The following is a 26,780-nucleotide window of genomic DNA, read 5'->3' as shown; positions in this document are numbered from 1 at the left end:
CCGAAGAGAAATATTGGCAACCCGTCAGCCACCTGCCAAAACAAACGAGGAGTGATCTATTTCACGCGTAGCGTCTTGTTCCATACTTTCCCTTGCTCGTATGTACCATCATAGGATTCATCAAGTGGGGCTGGTGAAGAAAATATTGAAAAATGAAAAAAGTCAACACACTTTCCAATCATTTAGTCCATCCTTCGGTCAAACTCACAACTGTGCTGAAAATGTTTCGCATCTTTCCAAAAAAAACTCAAATGCATTTCATGTTTCATTAATTACATGTTTTCTCTGATTTATTTTGGTGCTTATACTTCTCACGCGGTTCTTGGGAAAACATAAAAATTAAAGGAGAAAAAAAACAAAAACCGAATGTTTCTTCCTTCAACACAGTTGCGAAATCTGTGTACATGTGCGAACCGGCCGTGATGTTTGTGTTTCGTCGGCTTCGTAATGTCCCATTTATATTTTCGACGGCCCAAAATTGTATCAATTCTATTAATGTACCGACGAATGATGTTTGGGCGGTTCTCATGGTAACACGTTCACTTTCATTCTCACACCCATTTTTCTACGTTTGGCAAAGCCAAACCGTCCAAAAGTTCATCAACCTGTTCGTACGACGAACGAAGGAACTCCTAGACGGATTGCTGTCGAAAAACAATTCTTCTATTACCAGTGCGACTGGTGACCGTTTCAAGGGATTGGCTCTTTTCAGCCGACATTATTCCACACCGAAGTGCACGGAACCCGCCCGATTCGTAATGAGGCATCAGGCGGATACCGTTGGCAATGGTCTGTCCCAGAAGCTGTACAACACAACTGTCTAGACACAGATGTAGGGATAAAAACTCAAGAAATGCTTATGCGTGCTGCTGTTGCCAAAATCAGCACCAGGTTCGAGCACAAATATATGTAGCAAGGCGGCAACGATTAATTTTGTACGCGGAAGATGTTTTCCAACGTGAACCGTTTTCTGAACAGTTGAAGCTTCAGCCAAGCCAGATTGTATCAGTTAATTCTGAAATGCATACTGCTAGCATAAGGCAGTGTATCTATCTCTGTAAAATAATGTATCAATCCTAAACGTAGATCAAAACTACTTCTACAGAAGAGTCTTAGGTCGCCAAGAAAGTCATGTCGAAGTTTTGCATCAAATTTGACAGTAATTTATGAAATGCCTTATGAAAATGAATATATAATATATTTCCCGGTTTTATCGTTCACCATCTCTGTCACCACCAAGCTGCAGAATTCCATACTCAAACAGTTTCTGGTCGTAATAGACGAAAAAATTAAACTTTATCTAAATCGAATGTCTCAACCTTCAAAAAACTCATAAAAGAGCAAAAACTATGATAATCATAATCATAATCATAGAGTGCAAAATAAGGACTATTCGGTTGATGTTGCATGTCTTCCCAATCTAGCTTCAACAATTTTTGAAGAGCATCACAAAAGTATGTGGCCAAGCGTTGTCATGATATAAAACGACACCAATGTGATTCAACAGCTCGCGGTGCTTTTTTGTCCAAATCAGTTAATTAACACTACGCTTCAATCAAACAAACAGTCTTCGACGAAACAGGCCTTTGATTTGGTTTTGCAAGTAGTTCATCTCCCTTGTTCCACGTTTGTTTTGTGCTTCACGTTATTATAAATTATCCGTTTCTCATCACATATCATATCTCATTTCTTTAACTTCACAGTTAATTTAGCTGACAGTTGACATCGATACAGACACAAAAATTATTTCTACATATTAATAGATGTAATATTGTGCCATCTCCGAATAAATTACGACATGAAATTACGTCAAGCGTAAATTTAATTTTTTTCAAGAGTGTAAGAATCGACAGAGAAGTCTGTTGAAATCGAAGATGAAATTCCACAAAAATTATCTAATACCAGGACCTAACTTTGAGAAATCAAACAAAATGACAGAAAAGTTGAGTTTCACAGAGTTGAAAAATGATACAATTATAACTCTACATGAAAGGATGTAAAATTGCAGGCAAAAGATATTAATTTGAAATCACTTGCTTGCGAACAAAAAGTGAGATATTGGAGTACTTTGAAAAAGCCAAAGCTAGACGATAAAAATATTGGAAAACGTGTAATATAGTCGAAAGCCAATTTGGATCGTAATTAAATACTAGGAGTCATGACCATTTCACCGAAGAAGGTCATTTCGCCGAATGCCATTTTGCCGAAAGCCACTTCGCCGAAAAGGTCATTTCGCCGAATCCTTCAACTGTCTTAAAATCGTACTTGGCATTGATTCAAAATAAAAACAAAAGAAGGATGATAATGTTCACACCCCTTTTGTTGACCTACTTCTGAAATATCTTATATTGAAAATAAGAGATAAAATCATTTCCCTTCGTTTAATCCAGAATGACTATTCTCTTGAATATATTTTTTAAGATTGATTCATGATCCTCAGAACGGCATGCCCAAGGAAACTTTTTGATTTTATTAGCTAGTAAACACTAGTGTTTTGGTGTATCTTCCAGGTGAATGTTTCCGATATTTTCCGTTAACTGAGTGCAAATGAAAAAATATCTAAGGCGGCTTTGACACATAATTTTGTTTCGTGTGCTTTCCGACCTCGCTACTGCTCGTTCGGACCTAACTGAGCCAGAGAAACCTAGCTTTGAGTAGACCGGGTAAACGTGGCGGTTACCGGTGTGTATGCGAAAGGCCGCCACTTTCGGGTCGGCGGTCAACTCAGCTGGCGTCGTCAAGCCATCTAGGTTTCAGTTAGGTATTCAATTATTTCTAATTATTAATGCGACGTATTCGAAATTGCAAAATTCGAAGAAATGACCCCAAAATCCTGAGTCGAGTGAGTATAGTCAGTGGAATGGGTAAAGTGTAGTAGTCACTTTATCCAAATATACTCATTTATTTACTCGGTCTTCGAAAATTTACATCGCACGGAAACTTAAAAACTAGTTAGGAATCTAAATACAATTTAAGACACATCCAAATCAATTTTATCGTAAATTTCATTGAAAAATCGACAGCAATAGAAAATGTATAGGCTCTAGTGGAAATGCAACTTTGCAGGTGATCTAATTTGAATTAACTATCTCGACTATTTCGATTGGAAAAAATTTACAGGTCCTTTCCAAAAGATCGTGCTAAAAGCTTTTACTTTTGACAAGATTACGACTTACTTTGGTATAGAGGAGCGATTTCAAAATCAGTCAAGCGAATAACTTGCAGTATTGAATTAAGAAACCTGTTTTGATCCTCCTAATAGAGTAATAAAACCTTTCTCTTAAGAGCCACACAACGCTGAGCTCTTCAACAAAAAAACGGGTGGGTAATGTCAGAGACATAGCTGGAAGGTGTGAACACGAATAAAACTGATATATTTTACAAACTTCGGATAAATTTTCTTTAGTTAGAGCGAATTCAATACCTATTGACTATAAAAAAAAGTAAACAAACATAATAGAAATACATTTATATCAAATTTCACCATTTTGTTTTTAGAAAACGGCATACTGTAATTAAAATGATGGCGACGACCGACGTATAACACGTCAAAAAATCGAATGAAACCAAATAATAATAATTTATAATTCAAAATGTTCGTATTTTTGTATTTTCAAGGGTACCTTTTGGGAAACACATTTGGTAAATTGTTGTATCTGAAGCATACAGCAATGTATAAGGCATAAACTAAAAACAAGAGGATACAATAAAAAAAATCTCTTAGAATCTTCCCGGTTTTGGTTGTCAGAATTTGGAAATTTGATATTCATAACAACATGCACAAATACGTCTACCTCATTTTAGTCTATTAAAAATACTCAAGATTCATAATCACCCATAGTTAGTGTCTGTTTTACTAGAAAACAAAACATGCCTTAAGACCACTGCACTCTATCAGTGATAATATTCCGTATTTCTATGTGTCGGTTTTGCACGGTACGTTTTGTGCGATGATTATTTCAATTCGTGTGTTTGGAATTTGGCGCGCCTTATTTTGGCACTCAATTTTATCTCAATGCTCATTCATCAACGCCGTGAAATTCCTTTAATTTCATTCAATTGAAATCGACTATACACAGCTGACTGTACGATACTGACATACTGAATGGACAACACTCAGTTCTTCATCCGTTGCACCGTCAATAGAAAATCAGTTGAGCCGACGTCAGTTTCTCCCTTGAAATAACAAACATCTCTTTCAATTGACTGAGAGAGCTCCTGGTGAATATTCAGTTGGTTCAAGATAATAAATGAATGGTAAACACGGTTAATCATAAAATGTGCTTAAATGCGGTTAATCATAAAATGTGCTTCTCTTCCAATCTTCATTTCTACTACTTTGAAATACATCTCAATTCATACTGAAAATTCGAGAAATTATTCATTCACACTTGCTGGCGATAACTGAACTCGAATGAAAACCGTCACCTTTTGTTTATTGCACCGGTCGGAATAATTTTCTGTCATCGAGCTGATGTTCATGCCTATTCATTCGAACTTGTCAGACTTCAGTTCTAGGGACCATTAAACCTTTCATTTGAATTAACGTTCATGGAAAATAATTGAAATGCATATATTTTGACTGAGAAAAAGAGAAATGAGCGTATTTGTCATGCAGGCTGAGCTATTTGGTTCTGTCAAATTGGTCAAGGCTAAGTGAAAGAAATCAATCTCTTTGAAGCGGATAAAATGCTGGTTACATCTGAGTTCTCGAAAACCGCAATAGTTATTCATGGTTTCAATCGAATGTAATTATAAAATTTCCACAAAAGGTGAAAGTACAGCATAAAACAAGTTGAAACAATACGCCAATCTTTATTTATTTATAAAATATACCTCCGCTTACGTAAACCTTTTTTACGTTACCATCTTTAACATCGCTCTTTTTACGGACCAAATAACGTAATCCTTTTTACGAATCCAATTCCATATAACGTGAACTTTTTTTACGAAACCAAGTTGATTTACGAACACCGTATAGTTCGTAAACGGAGGTTTCGGTGTAATCCTCTTCGACAACACAACATCACCATATTCAGAAATGTTCTAATGAGCCGAAATTAATGTCATTCTGAATTGAGTCATATAAAATCGCTTTCCAAAATTTTGTCGAAACTTTCTGATTCCGTTTCGGTTGAGAAACTATACACTTTACTATCATTCGTAGCATAAAACCAACGACAAACAAGGTTAATTGACTCAGTCCAGTCGAGGTGAAAGCGACGGCCATGGCTCAGTTGTCACTTGGAAAAGCAGTGGGGAATACGAAAAAATTTTCTTTTAATTGCCAAATGTAATGATGCGGGAGAAGGACGTTTTCAAAATCTCAGTTCAATCAAAGAAATCGAAGATTATGCAAAGGCGAATGTGAACTGGGATGTGTTCAGAACCTACCACTTTATTATTCTGATGCAAACAATTCCCTGTGTTTTAATGGAGTATAGCAACAAGTCGTATAACCGAAATCTTGAAATAGCTTACATTCGGGAATACTGCGGTGATCATCTTGTTATGTCGTATGCTATAAAATATGAAAAAGAAATGAATCAGTGGATGGTAGGCATTGTTCAGAGAAACTTTACGCGTGAAGAAATATACTGTAGGAGTACTACGACTCAATTTACTTATTCAACTATTTGGAACGATAGTGTTATCGGATTGGAAAGACCCCTGTCGGAGCTACAAGTTCTAATATTCTTCCATTTCATGCACTTAGACGACGGTGAACAACGAGCCCGAATTCATCCATTGAGTGAGTTTGGCAAAGAATCCCTGCCAATCGTCTCAGACTGTGGCTGCTATCATCAGGACACGTTGATTTTGGGAGTATCTTCTCTAAAAATGGCATGTCTGGCAAAACTAGATCCAGCTCAGAGTACGTGGAAAACTTTCGCGAGAATTGTTTTTTGGTTGCTGATTTTTGCACTACTGATTTATTCATGTTTTCAAATTATTGGTTTAAAGCAGAACCGGATTAGACCTGAGTGAAACAAATGTATGTTGAATTGATGTAACACAATAAAAACATTGTAACCAAACCCCTGGATGAATAAAAACCTGTTGAAATGAAACCTATCTCATGAGAATTAACTTTAGTTAGTGGAATAAACTAAATCACTTAAAAATAAAATAAAATTCCACTATAAACTCTCTGTCGTTTCGCAACTGATGTCACTAGTATTTCGTTGTGGTATTTGCGACCTTCATCAGTGGAAAATAATTAGAATTCATTTTGTTTTAAAACTATGAGTTTTTATGCTACTGTTAATGTAAAATGTTTCCTTTCATCGACATTTTATTTTTAAATTTTTGATTGAATATCTCAACCAGTGTAGGGAAAAATTTTTTATTTCGAAAATCACGTATGAAATTTTTCGCGAGTGATGTTCAGGCAAAAGATTTTTTGCAAACGGGATTCTCACTAAAACGGATCTCCCATGGCAAAAAATCAGAGTTGAAAATGAATAAATTCGCCGATGAACAAAAACTAAACTTTTCTGAAAATGTTCGGTTCGATTAGGATGGTTAAATGAAAAAATAGCTAAACGAAACGTAAGGGAAAGTAATAACGGTTATGTGCTCTAAGCACAAACACAGGATAATCTCTAAATGTCCATACCTGAATCGGCCAGTATAAGCCGAAAACAACGTTTTCGTTCGGCACGTTAGTAAAAATGTGACACTTTGATATCAAATAAAAAGTGTTTTGCAGTAGCATTAACTTTCTGTAAGCTTTGCGGTTCAAGTTGAACTGTTCAAGTTTGCCCTAACGTACTTGTACTGACAAGTCTGAGACGAAACGTAAAGAAGACGAAATTTTTAGCTAACTCCTAAAACCAATCACAAAACATGTTATGCAGCTGATTCAAAAATTTAACCCAATTTAGTTTGAATATCATACGCAGAAGTAACAAGAGCGCAGGTACACGCTACGCCAATCCAAACGTTGTGCCTCTTGTATGCTCGAGACATGTGAAATGCTGCGCTCCCAATACTTTTACAAATCAAAGTCACGTTAAATATTGTTCCAATGGGCTTAATCTAAATAGTGCAACCATTAAAAAATATCCTTTCGTCGCTATAATCACTATTTCGGATGTGGAAAAAATATTGATGTTCATATTAAGACACCCTACGTGCATCGAATACATCACAGGCATTATGTCTCAGTTGCAAATTTGTTCAATAGAGATTTTTTTTATGAAAATATAAATCGTTAAATCTTGCCTGAATCAGTACGGTGTCGAACTAAAGCATAGTGGAAATTCAGCATTGAAATATACGCTACGCGCTTGAATATACGCTCTCGAGATTCGCCGACACAAACGATCACTTGTGAATTTCGAGGTTCAGAGTTTTGTAGATACTTGTTTCATAGGTGAAAATTTCAGTAATTCGTCCTAGCATCAGGTAACAGCAATGTATTTGAAATTTACTTTTCAAATATGACTTAAAACGCTTGCATGAAAAATGAACTTTTTTCGGATGGTGAGAAAAAAAGCCAAGGCAGACAATTGATTTTTGATCAATTTTCTACAGCCTTACGAGCAAGTTTTCGGCAATTAACCAGAACATGGCGGACGAAAACATGCGTGTAGGCATGTTTTTAAGAACTCTCTTCGTTTTATTTATCATTTCCTCTTCAGTGTTCGCGACAAAATTGTTGGAGTAGATCTTACGCTTCAGGTTAACCCGGAAGTTCTCGACATTAGGCGGGTTCACCGACTTAGGTATCACATCGATATACAGCCGCTCCTTGTTCATTCATTCGCTCCTCCAACAATATTCGAGTAGTGGGTCGACGCCAGATCTGGCCAGAACACCGCGTCTTTGCCCTTATGGTATTTCTTGATGAACGACGCAACTTTCGGCAAGTATTTCGTACAATAAATTTCCCCGTTCACGACCAGTCCAGAGCGAAAGAAGAGCGGCTTTGGCATCCCTTTTTCGCTGATTGTCAGCAGCACCTTCTTGGGGAACTTGGTGTGTTTTCAGTTCGAAGTATCCTGCCAGTCGTTACCATGCAGGGTGAGATACTAGTCTCGTCGACCATCATCACCGCCATGTCGCGATTCGTCGAGAAAATCTGCCTGCAGCTCCGAAGCCAGTGGTCGCGATTTCCGCATCCTGACATATATGCTCATGTTTGTCAGGTACTTTGTTATTGTTTGGCCGGTTGCACCGACCTTCCGATCAAGAGCATGCAGCGACGTAGCCACTTTTCCATTGGTCTTCTTCTTCAGCTTCCTTTGTCACTCAGGGTCCTCGACCGTCCGGAACCGGGCTTTCTTTCGATGCTCTGATTATTGTCTAATAGTGTCAAGATGTTGTAGATACCGGAACGACAAGGTTCCGTTCTTTGAACGCGCACGGTTGGAGCGACGACACGACCAGGCACTCCGAAGGAAAATCGGAATAAAATGTGTTCGTGAGCGATTTACCGCCAGTTACCGCAAATATAGCGACCCCTTGTTAATGATAAAAATTAAATTCTTAAGCAACACTGTTCTAGTTGCTACAACATAGTTACCAAGGTACCCTAGAAATAAAAATAAACAAATAAATTGAGAAAGTTCGTCATTGGTTGCACTGCTGAGTTCCCATCATACATTCATAATGCAAATGTCAAACCATGAGAACCCTATCGATTCGGTAGCTCATTTGTATATATTTAGATTTTATGGCACACTTTGATTGAAATGATAACAATGCAATTAATCCCGCGCTCCACCAAGCGGTGAGTGCGGTCATTTCAGAAGGTACCGGGAACGAACCACATTTTTTTAAAATATTTATAAGCACGTACATGTCATTATTATTTATCTTTGGTAAGCCTATGAATCAGTAAATCAGTAATCTTAGTCCATTTTTTAATGCAAACATTACATAATGTAATTACTACTATACGAATTTGAAGTCATGTTGGTGTTTTTTTCATGCCAGTTCAGTGCTATCACTAGATGCAAACCGTAATCAAGGAAGAGGTAATCTGGAAGTGGTGTGAAAATCTTTTTGGATGGATTTTTCAAATACGATGTTTTCCTCGTCCAGCTTTCTGGTGTAACACACCGACAACTATCATTGCATTGACCGATTAAATCGTGTTTAGCGTACGTGTGAATCGCGGGTTTCCACACTCAAAAAATCCACACGTTAACCTTATGTAAAAAAAACACGTAGATTCCTAAAATGGCTCATCAGGGTTTTACGTGATCTTCTTAACAACCATATCGGATATTGATTGAATATGAAATTAACCATATGTCAGAATTATTGCTGTTGTCACATATATTTTATGTGTCATGTACTTACTTGAATTCATTTTGTCATGTTTATTTTGTGCTCGCAATATTGAATTTTTTATCGTGACGTCACGAATAAACAAAAATTCATCCTTGACAGTTCAGCGGTACTGTTTACCAACAAGCTTAAACAAAAATCGAAGAATACATTTCAAACAATCATCTTTACACTCTGCAACTAGTCACTTTTATTTAATAAATCTCAAAAACAAACCGTACCAAATCGTGAGCAAATGTTTTAATACTTTATTTAGGTGATATGGACCGTAAATGCTCTCATCCAATTTGTCAACAGTCAAACAAAAAAATCTCTGTTTACAAATAGTACTGCTGAACTGTCCAAATGTGTTCATACGAATGAGGTTAGCAGTGACGGTGAAAAACCTAATGGCGTCTGTTGAAAAACCTCGATCAACCAACGTATGCCAAATCCTTTTTGACCCTTCTACGGTATTTATCACAGTGATTTTAGGGTAAATAATTGCTCATTAATCTTATCGACAGTTATGAAGTATAGATAATTTTTATTATACTTTCAGATCTAATATTAGTACCAAGCAGAAGTATGATTTATAAGCAAATGTACCATTTATTGAGTTTACTGAATGGCTCTACGAAATCAATGACCTAATTACAAGAAATACAAAACTGAAACACAACTCAATTTTTTTTCCTACAGTGAAGTTAAAAAGGCAAAACCTCTAGATTGTGTTCCAGCGCACCAATCTTCTAAAAGTGGACTAACGAAATCACATCTTGAACCACTAGTTCCAGCTGAATGCATTTCTTAAAGGGAACAATGTTTGCTTCACATTCGTGCCGTGACTATCGGATCGATCGGACGTAAATTCGGCTTTCTCCAATCGCGTGGTGAATTGTTTTATTCCGTTATCAAGGTCATTCCGTATTCTATTGTTTGCATCAGTGATAATTCGAATTAATCCGTTCTCAAGGCCGACTGTGAGCTTGTGTGAAGCAGCACTGCGTGCGGTACCGTTAGCCAGCGCCAGCGCTGGGCGCCGCGTATATATCGTTGTACATTAGAAACAGTGATAAATATATATAGTGATAAAAAGAGAAACGTTTCATTGGACAGTGTAGTGAGAGACAAAAAAAAAGTGCTTTTTCCTGAAAGAGGTTTTTTGCACTCTACTGGAAGGAATATTTACCCATTGCCTCGGACTGGGTATTGGCAGCCGTTCACCGTTTTGGAGCTTAAGCTAAGTAAAACTTTATTTTCTCTGTTGTTTAATACCACTTCAATTGCACCCCGAATCTGACCGCACGGACACAAGTCCGTGACATGACAGGCGATATCAAATTGCCTGACCTTCCCCTTGATGATCAGATGGATGCTTCAGATGGCAATAAATCGCGCATTAGAAGCTATCCCGATGGGCTTGCACTCTCGGCCGGACCGTATGCGGTTTACATCCGGACCAAAGCGAATGGTAAAAAATTGAACCTTCTAAAACTTTCTAATGACCTGTCCTCGCGATACAATACTGTACAAAAAATTGAAAAAGTACGCCCGGACAAGCTTAGGGTCTTGTTAGCCAGTGCAAAACAGGCTAATGAGATCGTTCAAAGTGAGAATTTCACGCGGGAGTATCGCGTATACATACCAGCTCGCGAAGTCGAGATAGACGGCGTGATCACCGATCCGAGTCTGACTTGCGAGGACGTTCTTAAGCATGGGGCAGGCGGATTTAAAAACCCCCTACTCAAGAACGTTAAGATACTGGACTGCAAGCAATTGCGTTCAGTATCGACCGCTGAGGATGGGACTAAGTCCTATATCCCATCAGACTCGTATCGGGTGACTTTCGCTGGCTCGGCTTTGCCTAATTACGTCCTCCTGGACCGAGTCCGTTTACCTGTTCGTCTTTTTGTGCCGCGGGTCATGAACTGCACCAATTGCAAACAATTGGGACATACAGCATCCCATTGTTGCAATAAATCCCGGTGTATAAAGTGTGGAGGGAGTCATGCGGATAACTCCTGCAGTGGAGACAATGAAAAGTGTCTCTACTGTAAGGAGGGGCCGCATGACCTCTCTGATTGTCCCGTGTATAAATTGCGTAAGGATAAAATGAAGCGTTCACTCAAGCAACATTCCAAACGCTCATTTGCGGAAATGTTGAAATGTGCTACGCCACCTACCGAAAATCCTTACGCTTACTTGTCAACTGACGAGAGCGAATATGATGACCCCCTCGAAGGTACATCTTCGGCTGTCCCTCATAGCTCATCAATTAGAAAGAGAAGAAATAAATCCTCTCAAAAGCTCCCTAGTAAGGGTTCGAAGATGTCCTCTGATGGGTCTCGAAAAATTACAACAACTGGTAGTGATGGCAAAAAACCAGAGAAAAAAGCTCCAGGCCTTGGAAAATTAAATTCCGAGCAAGAATTTCCATCACTTCCTGGGACTTCAAAACCCCCGAAAGTCCCTAAAGATCAGTCAGAGAATTTACCAAATACTGGGTTTGTTAAATTCTCTGATATTGTGGACTGGATCATGTCTACTTTCAATATTTCTGAACCTCTTAAAAGCCTGATAATGGCTTTTATTCCTACAGTTAAAACATTCTTGAAGCAGTTGACTGCAAAATGGCCCCTTCTTTCAGCGATCGTATCCTTCGATGGCTAAGTCACCCACCGAGGTCACGGATACAATCACTGTTATACAGTGGAATTGTAGAAGTATCATCCCAAAAATAGATCCTTTCAAATTTCTAGTAAATAATCTGAAATGTGACGCATTTGCATTGTGCGAAACTTGGCTAACTTCTGAAATACCCTTAAACTTCCACGATTTTAACATTATTCGTCTGGATCGAGATGATCCCTATGGAGGAGTACTTTTAGGGATCAAAAAGTGCTATTCTTTCTATCGCATTAAGCTGCCCTCGATACCAGGTATTGAAGTTGTCGCATGTCATGTTACAATCAAAGGTAAGGACCTTTGCATTGCTTCCATCTACATTCCCCCAAGAGCCTCGGTTGGGCATCGGCGGCTCAATGATATCATAGAGCTCCTTCCCGCACCGACGTTGGTTTTAGGAGACTTTAACTCACACGGTACGGGATGGGGCTGTCTTCACGATGATAACAGATCAACTATGATCCATGATATCTGCGACAACTTCAATATGACAATCTTGAATACGGGAGAAATGACACGAATTCCTGCACCACCAGCAAGACCAAGTGCGCTAGACTTATCCCTTTGCTCGACAACGCTACGGTTGGATTGCACGTGGAAGGTAATCCCTGATCCCCACGGTAGCGATCATCTGCCTATCGTAATTTCAATCGCCACCGGATTAAGACCATCGGAGACAATCAATGTTTCGTATGACCTCACACGAAATATTGATTGGAAATGCTACACAAATTCGATATCTGAGAAACTAGAAACAACACAAGAACTTCCTCCGGAGGAAGAGTACACGTTTTTGGCTGGCTTGATTCTCGACACCGCGATTCAAGCTCAGACGAAACGTGTACCCGGCGCGAAAACTAACATCCGTCCTCCCAACCCGTGGTGGGACAAAGAGTGCTCGGAATTAAACGCGGAGAGAACTTCATCATTTATCGAGTTTAGGAAAAACGGAACACCTGATAATTTTAGAAACTACGCGGCATTAGACGCTAAGATGAAAAGCTTGATTAAAGCGAAGAAAAGCGGTTATTGGCGTCGATTCGTAGACGGATTATCGAGAGAAACATCAATGAGTACTCTTTGGAACACAGCCCGACGAATGCGCAACAAAAACACCACGAACGAAAGCGAGGAATATTCTAACCGCTGGATATTCGATTTCGCTAAAAAAGTATGTCCTGACTCTGCTCCGGAACAGACGATCATGCGCGTCGCCTCATCTAACAGAAACGAAACACCTTTTTCGATGGTCGAGTTCTCACTTGCGCTTTTATCGTGTAACAATAAAGCTCCGGGGTTAGACAAAATCAAATTCAACTTGTTGAAAAATTTGCCTGACTCTGCCAAAAGGCGCTTATTGAATTTATTCAATAGGCTTCTTGAGGATAATATTGTCCCACATGACTGGAGACAAGTAAGAGTTATCGCCATTCAAAAACCAGGGAAACCAGCCTCCGATCACAATTCGTATCGGCCGATTGCTATGCTTTCCTGTATCCGGAAATTGTTCGAAAAAATGATTCTGTTTCGTCTAGACAATTGGGTCGAGACTAATGGCTTACTTTCAGATACACAATTCGGCTTCCGCAGGGGCAAAGGAACGAACGATTGTCTTGCGTTGCTCTCAACCGAAATTCAAATGGCATTTGCTCGTAAAGAACAAATGGCGTCAGTTTTCCTAGACATCAAGATGGCTTTTGATTCAGTTTCCATGAACATCCTATCTGAGAAGCTGCATCAGCAAGGTCTTTCACCAATTTTGAATAACTTTTTGTATAATCTGTTGTCCGAGAAATACATGTATTTCGCGCATGGTGATTTGTCGACAATACGATTCAGTTACATGGGTCTTCCTCAGGGCTCATGCTTAAGCCCCCTTTTATACAACTTTTACGTAAACAACATTGATGAATGTATCAACACATCTTGCACGCTAAGACAACTTGCCGACGACAGCGTTGTGTCTATTATAGGACCCAAAGCTGCCGATCTCCAAGGACCATTGCAAGATACCCTCGACAACTTGTCGACATGGGCTCTTCAAATGGGTATCGAGTTCTCTACGGAGAAAACTGAGCTGGTTGTATTTTCAAGGAAGCGAGAACCAGCACAACTACAGCTTCAACTAGGGGGTGAAACCATAGCTCAGGTCTTCACATTTAAATATCTCGGGGTCTGGTTCGACTCCAAAGGCACCTGGGGATGTCACATTAGATATCTGAAACAAAAATGCCAGCAGAGAATCAATTTTCTTCGCACAATAACCGGAATTTGGTGGGGTGCAAACCCAGGAGACCTGATCAGGCTGTACCAAACAACGATATTGTCCGTAATGGAATATGGATGCTTCTGCTTCCGATCCGCCGCGAACACCCATTTCATTAAACTGGAAAGAATTCAGTATCGTTGTTTGCGTATTGCCTTAGGTTGCATGCAGTCGACTCATACGATGAGTCTCGAAGTGCTCGCGGGCGTATTACCGTTGAAAAATCGATTCTGGGATCTTTCATATCGATTGCTTATCCGATGCGATATCTTGAATCCGATGGTGATTGAAAACTTCGAAAGGCTTGTCGAGCTCAATTCTCAGACCCGTTTTATGTCCTTGTATTTTGATTACATGGCTCAGAATATTAATCCTTCTTCGTTTGTTTCCAACCGTGCTCATTTCTTGGATACTTCTGATTCTACTGTGTTTTTCGACACATCCATGAGAGAAGAAATTCATGGAATTCCGGATCACGTGCGCCCTCAAGTGGCCCCAAATATTTTCTATAATAAATTTAGAACAGTCAACTGTGAAAAGGTGTTTTACACTGACGGATCAAACATCGACAGGTCCACAGGCTTCGGCATCTTCAATCAAAACATCACCGCTTCTTACAAACTCAGTGATCCGGCTTCAGTTTACGTCGCAGAATTAGCTGCTATTCAGTACACCCTCGAGATCATTGAAACCTTGCCCAAAGACCATTATTTCATTGTTACGGACAGTCTAAGCTCAATAGAAGCTCTCCGGGCAATGAAGCCAGGAAAGTATCCCCCATATTTCCTGGGGAAAATACGGGAACATTTGAGAACTTTATCTGAACGGTCTTATTTAATATCGTTAGTCTGGGTCCCTTCGCATTGTTCCATTCCGGGCAATGAAAAGGCAGACTCATTGGCTAAAGTGGGCGCATTGGAAGGTGATATTTATGAAAGACCAATCTGCTTCAATGAATTTTTCAGTATCTCTCGTCAGAAAACTCTCGAAAGTTGGCAAACTTCATGGAGCAATGGCGAACTGGGACGATGGCTGCATTCCATTATCCCTAGGGTATCGACGAAACCTTGGTTCAGGGGGATGAACGTGAGTCGCGATTTCATTCGTGTTATGTCGCGGCTCATGTCAAATCACTACACCTTCAACGCACATCTCCGGCGTGTTGGGCTTGCGGAGAGCGGTCTCTGCACCTGTGGCGACGGTTATCAGGACATCGAGCATGTCGTGTGGTCGTGCGTAGAGTATCGTGACGCCAGGTCGAAGCTACTGGAATCCCTTAGGGCCCGAGGTAGACCGCCTGAGGTTCCGGTTCGGGATGTGTTGGCGAGTCGGGATAGTTCATATATGCTTCTCATATACCAGTACCTTAAACACATTGATATACAAGTGTAATGTGTTTATCCTCGTTCAGAAAGTATAAACTCCACCTACAGGTTCGACACTAACATCCGCCCGATTCTCTCGATCCCCGTCCCTGTCCACCATCTTCATTGGAACTAACAAGATCTTTTTTTTGTCACTAACTTTTTCGTTCCCCCTTCCCTGTCTCTTCACCATCTCGATGGCAACTAATTAGATCTCTATCGTTTTCAGACATTTTGTCCCCACATCCCCTGTTTTACTCCGTTTCCACAATATTTACTTTTTTTTTCTTCATCTCTTCCGTAACATCACCATCATCGTCCAGGGAAGACCGCTCCAGTCGAAAACCAGCATGCGGGCCACCCGCCAGGCCTTCGTAGCCTGGGGGTGTTTCCCGCGGACCCACACGGACCGAAGGATGCGGCCAACATGGATATTTGCAAACGCCATATGGAAGACCCTCATGCAATATCCAATTCACCGGCATTACATAATGATACTATTCTAGTTTTAATATAGTCGTAATTAAGATTAGTAAATATCCTTGGCATCTTAGAGCTTAAGCAGTGTGCCTTAAAATTATATTATAATATTGAATAAAAAAAAAAAAATGTTTGCTTCAGTTTAGCTGCTCCGGAGAAAGGATCAGATCATACATTTAGAACAATGCGTCCTGTATTTCTGATATTTTTCACCAGTGATTCAACAGAAACGAAATTTTATGTCATTTGAAAGTAAAATTTTCAGAATTTCTGCGTGCATACAAAATCTATCACATAGACTATGTAATTTATTAGTTTTTAGTACCAATATACATTTCTGAGATTCAATATAGTAACAATTACATGAAAATAATGTTACTATCAGGGCTTGCAAATTGAAGCAACGAATATTAACAAAAGGGTTTCACCATCTGTGCTATTCACACACATTCGTATGTCAGGTAGAATTCACAGCGCAACCCAAGCAAGGAGAGCTGCTTCGTTCGTTCATTAGTTCATGAAGGTCTTCTTTCTCGAACAATACTAACGAGAGCGAACCCTTCATTTCATTACATTGTCATGGATTGCTTATGCCCCGTTTACACTTCTGCTGGCTGCCAGCATGCTGGTGTCAGTGTACTGCCCTCTTAGGAAAAAACGTTCAACTGTGGTCCAATGATCCAAAGTATTAGACCAACGAAGGACCACCGTTGAACGTTTTTTTCCTCAGAGGGCAGTACACTGACACCAGCATGCTGGCAGTCAGCAGAAGTGTAAACGGGGCATTAGTTCATGTGTTAACTGAGACTGAGAGCACGGACAATTTACTTGGCAAGGGGAATTGGTCTGCTCAGTAGCATATACTCTCACGCATCCAGTTTCTCTCTAATATAGGTCTCTCATTCAGCTATGTCATGCAAAGTGTTCACAGTAGATGTTTTTTGTTGCTTCGTTCGTTTGAGGATTCACAATACAAGCCCCAGTTACTATGAGGTAAAATTCTGGTAAAAAGTATACTCAGATAAAATTAATTTTACAGTACAAATTAAAAGAACTTCGAATAATTTTCACAAAATTATTCTATAGAATCTACGAAAATAGTCACGTAGATATTACGTGATACAAATGTGGACTAAGAGTTCATGAGTTTATTCTATTAGGTTTTGCACGATGACGACACAAATGAATTGCCGATGAATCAAGTTCATCTTTGACAGCTGCCGTGTGTTTGTTTTGTTTTGCGACTGCGAATCAAAATTTGAAAAATGACGAAAAAGTGCCTGTTAAAAACGAGTTCCACAGTGAAAAGAACTAAAAAGATTGCCCTGTATGCGTTTCCAGCATCAAGGAGCGATATTTGTATATTTATACAGTGTTTAGTGTGAGGCGACTTGCAATTTTTAAATTCAAGTGATGAACCTCTGATGAACTTTTAAACTGTAAACAAATACACGGCGACTGTCGAAAAACATTCATTCAGCTCATTTTTGTGAGGTAATGTTATGTTCGTGCAAAACCTAATATTGCACATAAGTATTACAAGAAAAGTTATATGGATAAAAATCACATACATTTTCACGTTGCATTGAAGTGATGATTTTTCTGAGTGCACTTCCTGATTCCCGCTGTTTACACACTTATTTTCGGATTTTCGGTTCGGTAATATTTTTACTGAAAAATTCGTTATTTTTATCAAAATTACCGATTAGTCTGCTGTTCTTATAAAAATTGACGTATTCAGCATATTTTGTTACCGAAATTCAGCTCTTCAAAAACATGTACTGAAAAATTGGCACTTATCTACCGAACTGTCTGCACTTTGAAATTATCCGGTAAATTTAATAGAAATCGTGCTGATCGATCAGTAATTTATCGATTTTAGCGAATTGTTCGGTAAAGAGTACCGAATCAATTTGTAAAACGCAAGCACATAGCACGCCATATTGGTTTTTGTATACTGTAATCGAAGTGAGAAAAATGGAATATATATTGAACAAAATCCAATCTTTGGATGTATCGTTTTTTAAATTCCGTCTTGTTAATACCATCACAAAGCACCAATATAATATTATTATTAATTAATTACGCTGTTATATCTGTGAATTTATATGTGTTATTCCAGGATGATGACCCGTTTGCTGAGGTTAATTCCTATATTCCGATACTACTTTACAATGCTGAAGGAGGAGCTATTATTTGGAGCGACCTTAAAATTCCAGTAGAGGGAGATATTCTGTACTGCTTCGGATTGCTGTGCCAGTGTTTAGAAATATTCAGCTGTAAAAGCCATCCTGCAGATAAACTGTTTTATTTGTTCATTATGAACACTTTATATGGTATTGGAACTCTTACTACAACAGGTGAAAACTTTCGTCGAAGCTATGAGATAAAAAAAAATTAATGTTTTTTAAATAAAAAATAAACGGAAGTAGAGCAATCAGTTGTTCAAGATATTTTTTCCGAAATTTCAAATGAAATAATTTAATCATTCAAAATAATTTTCTGCTGAACTGAACTGTAAAAATTATTGATTCAATCAGTTGGTTTAACCGCTGGTTTGGTAACTTTTCAACGTAAAACAAATGCTGACTAAACAGCAATATTTACTGAATCCTCATCAACATTTGCTGACCAGAACAGTTAAAAATGACAATTCGAACAAACTTCAGTTTTACTGAACGTTCGTCAATTAATAAATTACTGAACAGATTACCGTACGTTCCCGGGTTGACGGTTCAATGCATAGGACGCTGGTCTTACAACCCAGCTGTCGTATGTTCGAGCCCCGACCTGAAAGGATTATTAGTGTCAGAAGAATCGTAGCACCAGCCACGCAATGGTTCTGTACGCTAAGAATCGGCTGCGAAGTCTGTTGAAACCAGCCCGGTGGCAACAATAAGGCGCTCTATAGCTAGTGCTATCGTAACCAACATCTCAGTCCTTCGGGGCCATCAAAGCTAGCAAGTCAGTGAGAGCAAAGTAAACAAAATGAAGTAAAATACAACACTGCATTGACTGTGAAAGTCAGTATTACAATTTGGCAGCGCACGTTTCATAACGATATCACATTTATAATCAAACATAAAAAATCAACTTTCACAGCTAAATATCACAGATATTTAGCAACAACGAACTTATATACTTCTTCGTTGTTTTCGTCTTTGCGGAAAAGATGATGGTCACGAAAACATGGCGGCCTAGTAGGGACTTGGTTGAAACAGAAAGTGGAACACATTGACGATCTCTCTAATGCAGTAAACTTCACTCTCTGACACACACAATGTTTACTGACGGCCCGAACGGGCAGCATTCAGTTCATCACTCGTTTCTCTTCAATCGAGGCTCAGTTTAACCATCATCAGTTGATCTCTTGAAGTAACAAAACAACTCTTTCAATAGTGTGAGAGCGGCCTTCAAATGAGGTTCATGTAAACATTCGAATTGATTCAAGATAATAGATGAAAGACAAACCAGATAGCTGAAATATCAATCACAGAATACACATAAATTAATTGTTTCCCCCTTCAGTTTTCATTTTTAATACTTTACTCCATTTATAATTCTATTCGTTCGAACTTGCTTACTACCAAGAGCGAGGCAATGAAGGAGCTACACTACTTGGCACTCGAAACTGAGCAAGCAAAACTTCAAATGACTAGGTACGATTAATCAATTGACGATGAATTCCGGGAGCTTCACTTGAAAATGGCAGCAAAAGTCAAATGAATTAGTAGGTATATGCTGACGGTCAGCGGCCATAAATTTCATTTTCATCTTATATTATTCGATTGAAAATGAAATTTTACCGCACTGGTAATGACTAAAATCACAAAGCTTTTTTCGAACTGTATATGACTTCCTACTACCTTGTTTATATCCTTTTGTGTCGTCTTGGTCATTTTTTGGAGTACATTTCTACATACTTCTATCTGTCGCAATCATTTATTTGGGGTACATTTCTATAAATTTGTGATGAAAAAAAAACGGATGATTCTGATGCAGTATTTGAATGAAAGCAAGCCATCAACAGATTTAGGCCATTAGTTACACAAATTGACCTACTTTTTCAACATTTTCACTATTTTTCCTGCCACACCTGGTGAATAATAACTTCATCTTTCGAAGTAAAGGGAATGGGATTCAACAACGTAATAGAGAAAAAGCCGGTGCTAAACAAATATTAGTTAACCAATAATTACCAATGGATTTGAAGCAAGACTACCAACAGAGCAAATGCCGGATGTCACATACAGAACACGTTAACCTTTGCCACCGTCCATAGACGCAAAACATGTTGGCCATCACCCAGATTTAGGATTATAACAAGCAGGAACATGTCACGATAATTACCTGACATCACTCCTCACTTACGGTGCCAGCTCGTCCATCACTCTTAGTTTTCCCCGAGAGCTGACAAACTTCCTGCTTGTGCCAATCAATCGGACTCTTTTTATTTCTGTTTTTTTTCTATTTTCTCTTTTTTCCCCAAAAAATAAAACTCCCGCCTGCGGGATGACACAGTTTTGCAGAAGGCCTTCAACAGCTTCGACCGTGAAAAGACTGGCAGCATCTCGTCCGACATGGTTGCCGAAATTCTTCGGTTGATGGGACAACCATTCGACAGACAGATCCTCGAGGAGATGATTGAGGAGGTCGACGAGGACAGTAAGTTATCATGAACCATAAGAACCGCCTGTCCAGGGAGATGACTTTCATTTTCCCATCCCGTAGAGTCCGGCCAGATTGAGTTCGAAGAGTTCGTCACACTAGCGGCCAAGTTCATCGTTGAGGAAGATGAAGAAGCGCTGCAAAAGGAGCTGCGAGAAGCGTTCCGTCTGTACGATAAGGAAGGTAATGGCTTCATCCCGACATCGTGCCTGCGTGAGATTTTACGAGAACTAGACGACCAGTTGTCCGAGGAGGATTTGGACATGATGATCGAGGAAATCGATTCCGACGGCTCGGGAACGGTCGATTTCGATGGTAAGCAGTGTGCTATTTTTCCAAGCTAACCTGAAAGTAGAGAATGGGTATTTTGGTGAAAGTAATATCCGCTCTCGAGAACGTGTTCCGGAAAGATCACTCTCGAGTCAGTTTATTTTTAAACCAGCCTGTTTACGCTTCGATTTCACCTATAGCGCAAATTGGAACGATACAGGGTGAACGTAAGCAAAAGTTACAAATATTTACTCTAATTATTCCATTTGTACGCCAGACTTTTATGATGTTTTTGGCGACTGACCAAATCGACTTTTAAACGAATCAAAATCGACTAATTGAAACAGTGAAAGTGTGCAATCTACGTTCGATCCTTTTCCAGATTCCCGTCATCCCATTCACATTGAAAAGATTAATTCAACTAGGAAAAGTGAATCTATTCATCACTAATTACCAACCGGTAGGGCAAAAATGTAAATCCGACTAATTGTCGTTTGAAAACAGATATCGCATAAATCATGTTTGAAAATAATTACCTTTTCGGAACTTTTTTCGTCATTCCAAATTTTACATCATTAGTACGTTAGAATTAATTGCCAAAAAAACGAAATCATGTTTTCAACGCTATATTTACGAGGTATTTTAATGAGACACCAGAAGGAAGCTACTTCCAAAAATGCTTAAAAATTTCCATTGGTTCTCACTAATTTGCAGAATCAAAAGAGTGACAAATCTGATCAGTAATTAATAGTTAAAATAGTACATATTTCTAACAAGTTTCATGAGCGATAGAATTTTAATTCTGATTTGATCTTCCCGAGCTGTATACGAAATCCGAACAAACGAACGCCGGAATCTTTTCAGGTGATTTTCAGAACTTTAGTATTTCAGCTGTAATTATAAGACATATGATTTGAAGAGTACGAAACATCAAATCGGCAGGAGAAGCATAATAAATATCTCACATATAATTCACTAGACAAATCTCGACATGAGCGTTTAGCCACAAAGCCGGGGTAAAGAAATATACACTAAGAGTAATAGTAATAGTAATAGTAATAGTAATAGTAATAGTAATAGTAATAGTAATAGTAATAGTAATAGTAATAGTAATAGTAATAGTAATAGTAATAGTAATAGTAATAGTAATAGTAATAGTAATAGTAATAGTAATAGTAATAGTAATAGTAATAGTAATAGTAATAGTAATAGTAATAGTAATAGTAATAGTAATAGTAATAGTAATAGTAATAGTAATAGTAATAGTAATAGTAATAGTAATAGTAATAGTAATAGTAATAGTAATAGTAATAGTAATAGTAATAGTAATAGTAATAGTAATAGTAATAGTAATAGTAATAGTAATAGTAATAGTAATAGTAATAGTAATAGTAATAGTAATAGTAATAGTAATAGTAATAGTAATAGTAATAGTAATAGTAATAGTAATAGTAATAGTAATAGTAATAGTAATAGTAATAGTAATAGTAATAGTAATAGTAATAGTAATAGTAATAGTAATAGTAATAGTAATAGTAATAGTGATAGTAATAGTAATAGTAATAGTAATAGTAATAGTAATAGTAATAGTAATAGTAATAGTAATAGTAATAGTAATAGTAATAGTAATAGTAATAGTAATAGTAATAGTAATAGTACTAGTAATAGTAATAGTAATAGTAATAGTAATAGTCAGGACTTTTTTGTCACTTTTCTATAAGCGGCACGCTCGTGCTCAATTTTTTGTACACTTTCTACAATGTTTTAAGGGGGAATAAGGGATATTTTGAATCAAAGAACACTTTTTTTGTACCTTTTTACAGCTTAAGCAAATTTATTCAAACTTTTTTTCATTATAGAGCATCATTTAAAGAATATTTAGTTAAATTTCCGTATATTAATATTGAAAAATAAGGCGGTAACAGAGCATTCCCCAAAACCTCTTTTGATAATCACGTTGCGCGATGAACACGATTTCTCGGTATAGTTCTTAAATTTACTTAAAGTACGAGTTATTTCTCCACCCTTCGTCGTTTTCAAGCTATTATTTTAATTTTTTAACAGTTCGTGCCATATTTAAGCAAAAAACGCGATCGTAAGGAGTGTATCGAAAATAAGCTATTCACAAATTTTTCTTTCAAATTATGATAAAAAACGATATTTTATTCAAACTAAGAATTGATCTTTTATTGTACGAGGTTAAACTTGACCATAATGAAAACCAGATGAAATTTATGTTATTCCTTCAGGAGTTTTCGAACTTTTGATCGAACGCTCCTCATCAAGTTCCGGACAAGTGTTGCATCGCATTTTTTGGACGCTTGAGCCCAAATTTTTTTTAACTGCCGGCATGTTCCCAGCTGCCTTACCAGTCTTCTTGAAGACCCTCTTCACGATTAAATGTCCTTACGCTAAATGTCCCGCCAATTTTAAGGGGAAAAACTACCATAATATGAAAATGGTAAAATTTCAAAAACGTAGGGGGCGACATTTTATACCAAGAAAATATGTCTCAAGTTTGAAAAGAGGTGCCACTCTGGGACGCAGTATTTTGATAGTTTTGTTTCAAACGATTTGAAATTTTGACGCAATATTTTTGCAATGTTAAACTACAAGAAAATATAAAAAACGATTTTCCGAACATAACGGAATCGATTGAACTATAGTAGATTAGTCATTACTAGATTCATCAGCAAAAATTCTCTCTCAGAGCAAATTCAGCTGCTAGAAGTTTTATATGGGCGATCTATGATTTGGTTTTGCTCGAACATAACATAGCCTCACAAAATGAACATAATGAACTTTTTTTGACAGCCATCGTGTATTTGTTTACAGTGTAAAAGTTCATCAGAGGTTCATCATTTGAATTTAAAAATTGCAAGTCGCTTCACACTAAACAGATTTATACAAATATCGCTCCTTGATGCTGGAAACGCATACAGGGCAATCTTTTCCGTCATTTTTCAATTTTTAATTTGCATAACAAACACACGGCAGCTGTCAAAGATTCATCGGCAGCTCATTTGTGTCGTCATCGTGTAAAACCTAAGAGCAAATTCAGCAGCTGCAAGATTCATATGGGTGGTCTATAATGTAAATGAAACTGAAATAAACGTATCCCCAGCAATCCGTTTTAGGTTTATTTATTCGACCAGTTCTACTGTCAAATTTAAAACTGGTATACACTGCCGTTCTATTTTTTCTATATTTGAAACACAGATAAAACGCTGCTGGGGCTGCCAGTTTATTTTGTTATAATTTCTAGATTTAAATTTTAAAACTGACATAAATTATGCATCTAGAACTAGAACACTCCTGAATATGCCCTAATAGAACTAAAATTGAAAACACAGCCAGCCGTTCTAGTTTTACTTATTCGAACAGTTCTACTGTCAAATTCAAAATTGGTATACACACTTAGTTTTCTTTACCGAACTCGGTAGTATTTTTACCGACTTTTACTCAGCTGAACGTACCGCAATCAGTTCAGTAATTTATTTGTTAACGAACGTTCCGTAAAACTGAAGTTTGTTCGAGCTGTCATTTTTCACTATACATTGATCAGTAATTTGTGATGAGGATTCGATAATATTATACTGTTTAGTCAGCACGGGAAGATAACCGAACGTATTCTCAAAAAACAACCAATTAGTTCAGTTATTCGTACAGTGCAGTAAAGTATGAAATCGGAAAAAAAATTATGCTTAATGCGTTAATTTTCGTAAGAATAGCGGACAATTCAGTTATTTAAATCAAAGTGATGAACACTTTACCGAACTGAAAATCCGAAAATAAGTGTGTACGATGCCGCTACAAGAATAACACGCTACTGGGGTTGCCAGTTTCTTTTGTTATAATTTCCGGATTTAAATTTTAAAACTGACATAAATTATGCATCTAGAACTAGAACACTCCTGAACATGCCCTCACATTCCCTCGTTATAACTGCTATGGTATGAACAGTATTGAAGAGGGGAGTTTAATCAAATGAAAGGTCTTATAGTCCCGGCTTTCCTAAATTTCAACATAGAAAAGTAACGAAATGTTCCTAACTGATCTTGAATCTCTTTTAAAATTCTGGTTTTGTAAGTTGTTGGATGAGGGGTGTTAAGAATCCAAATCTCTATATGGTTGATGACACAAACACAAGACTCGAATTCCGATTGGTGACCAAACTCAATTACAAACTGATAAGTCACTGTGAGTTACTGTGATATTTTCGAAGTTTTCTTCGCGTGCCCCCACAAACAAACGTATCTCCAGCAAGCCGTTCTAGTTTTATTTATTCGAACAGTTCTACAGTCAAATTTAAAAGTGGTATACACTGCCGTTCTATTTTTTGTATTTTTGAAACACGATTGTTCCAGTAGCGAACACTGCTGAACATGCCCATGTGTGTGATGTGATCGTAACAACATAATCATAAGCACCGCCTACTGCGCTACTGCATACGGTCCATTTATTGATCGATTAATCTGATTTAAAATTTCACTACATGCTGTCAGAGCTTTCGAATAACTATTTAGTCAATTAATTGTTCTCTTTCTCATTGCAGAATTCATGGAGATGATGACTGGTTAGACAGAACAACCGAAATTCTACGCAGCATAAGATTTCGTCATACCGTATAAAAGTCGCACAAGTACCGTTGATGAAGCTATCTTCTTTTTATATATTATAAATATTACTATTACTATTATTAATACTACCATTGTCATGAAATACGCATATTCTACAAAGAGAATTGTTTTGAGAAAAAAACGTTAACCTCCCCTGTAAAAAGAGGAGCATAACGCATCTGTTTGAATGTATTGTTACTCAACAACAGTTGTTAGCTTTAGCCATTTTGTATTATGTCTGAGATAAAAAAAATCAAATTAGAAAAACCATTTTTTTCGGTTATAGTTTGCTAATTCGTTGATCTACTCTGTTGGGTGTTCAAATTCACCAACACTATTCGTAACGTTTAAGGTCTGCGTGCCAAAGCAATACAAGCGAGTGCATCGGAAAAGAAAATAAACCTACTAGTATAATCAACAACGATAACTTCGAAAATCTCATGTTTTTATTTTTAACTTTAATGTAGCATTGTTTGTATCAGCTGAATTCTCATATTTTGAAATGAATAAAGTTCAAACTATCAACAGTTTACAGTCACTTTTTTTGTTTATTCTTTAATCTAATTGCGGGTGAATGGAAGCAAGGTATCGCAACTCGAATCGAGCCCTCCTGGGCTGAATTCGTCTACCGATGTACAGAACCAAGTGCAAATATAGCAGTAGACCACGATGTGCAGAATGAAGGGGAGTCATGCGGATTGCTCTGAAAAGTGTCTCTATTGCTGAAATTCGTTCAGATATCTTTTCATGTTCCTCTCCAAATTGCACGGGGATGAATTCAAGCACACATTCACTTTCGCTATTTTAATGAAATAGTACATGTGATTAATAGTAAAGATTGGATCTTTCGTAGAAACGCTGTTGAAACCCGTTTCATTGCTTCCAGCACCACGTGCAATACTTCGTGTAAGCGCACTTTCAATCGATTTTTCAACTTTAGATAACTGCATGATGAATATGCCACAGTTCACAGAATCATGGTAGTGAAGATATGTGTACAGAAATGGGCAGAATGTGTGTAAAAGTTAGAATGAACTATGTAAGGTTCTGCATTCTCATCACGCCAAATTTTCGTTCTTGTGTAGTTCGATTTCGTAGGCTTATTTTTTTAAATTCCGGTTAAATTCGAATCCAATTCATACGACA

General features: G+C 37.8%; 1 protein-coding gene across 1 annotated transcript in view; it reads left to right on the top strand.

Annotated features, from left to right (window-relative positions):
- LOC131435214 (troponin C) overlaps positions 1 to 26,172 on the top strand; it is a 34,031-nt gene extending 7,859 nt beyond the window's left edge. The window contains exons 3-5 of the mRNA XM_058602876.1: positions 20,599 to 20,742; positions 20,809 to 21,060; positions 25,571 to 26,172. Coding sequence (XP_058458859.1) covers positions 20,599 to 20,742; positions 20,809 to 21,060; positions 25,571 to 25,596 — 422 coding nt within the window. The 3' untranslated portion in view covers positions 25,597 to 26,172. The remainder of the gene's footprint in view (positions 1 to 20,598; positions 20,743 to 20,808; positions 21,061 to 25,570) is intronic.
- The last annotated feature ends 608 nt before the right edge of the window (positions 26,173 to 26,780 follow it).

Source organism: Malaya genurostris, chromosome 3 (assembly GCF_030247185.1).
Source record: "Malaya genurostris strain Urasoe2022 chromosome 3, Malgen_1.1, whole genome shotgun sequence".
Lineage (NCBI taxonomy): Eukaryota > Metazoa > Arthropoda > Insecta > Diptera > Culicidae > Malaya > Malaya genurostris.
Note: the sequence above shows the minus strand (reverse complement) of the source record. Positions and strands in the feature narration are given on the sequence as shown.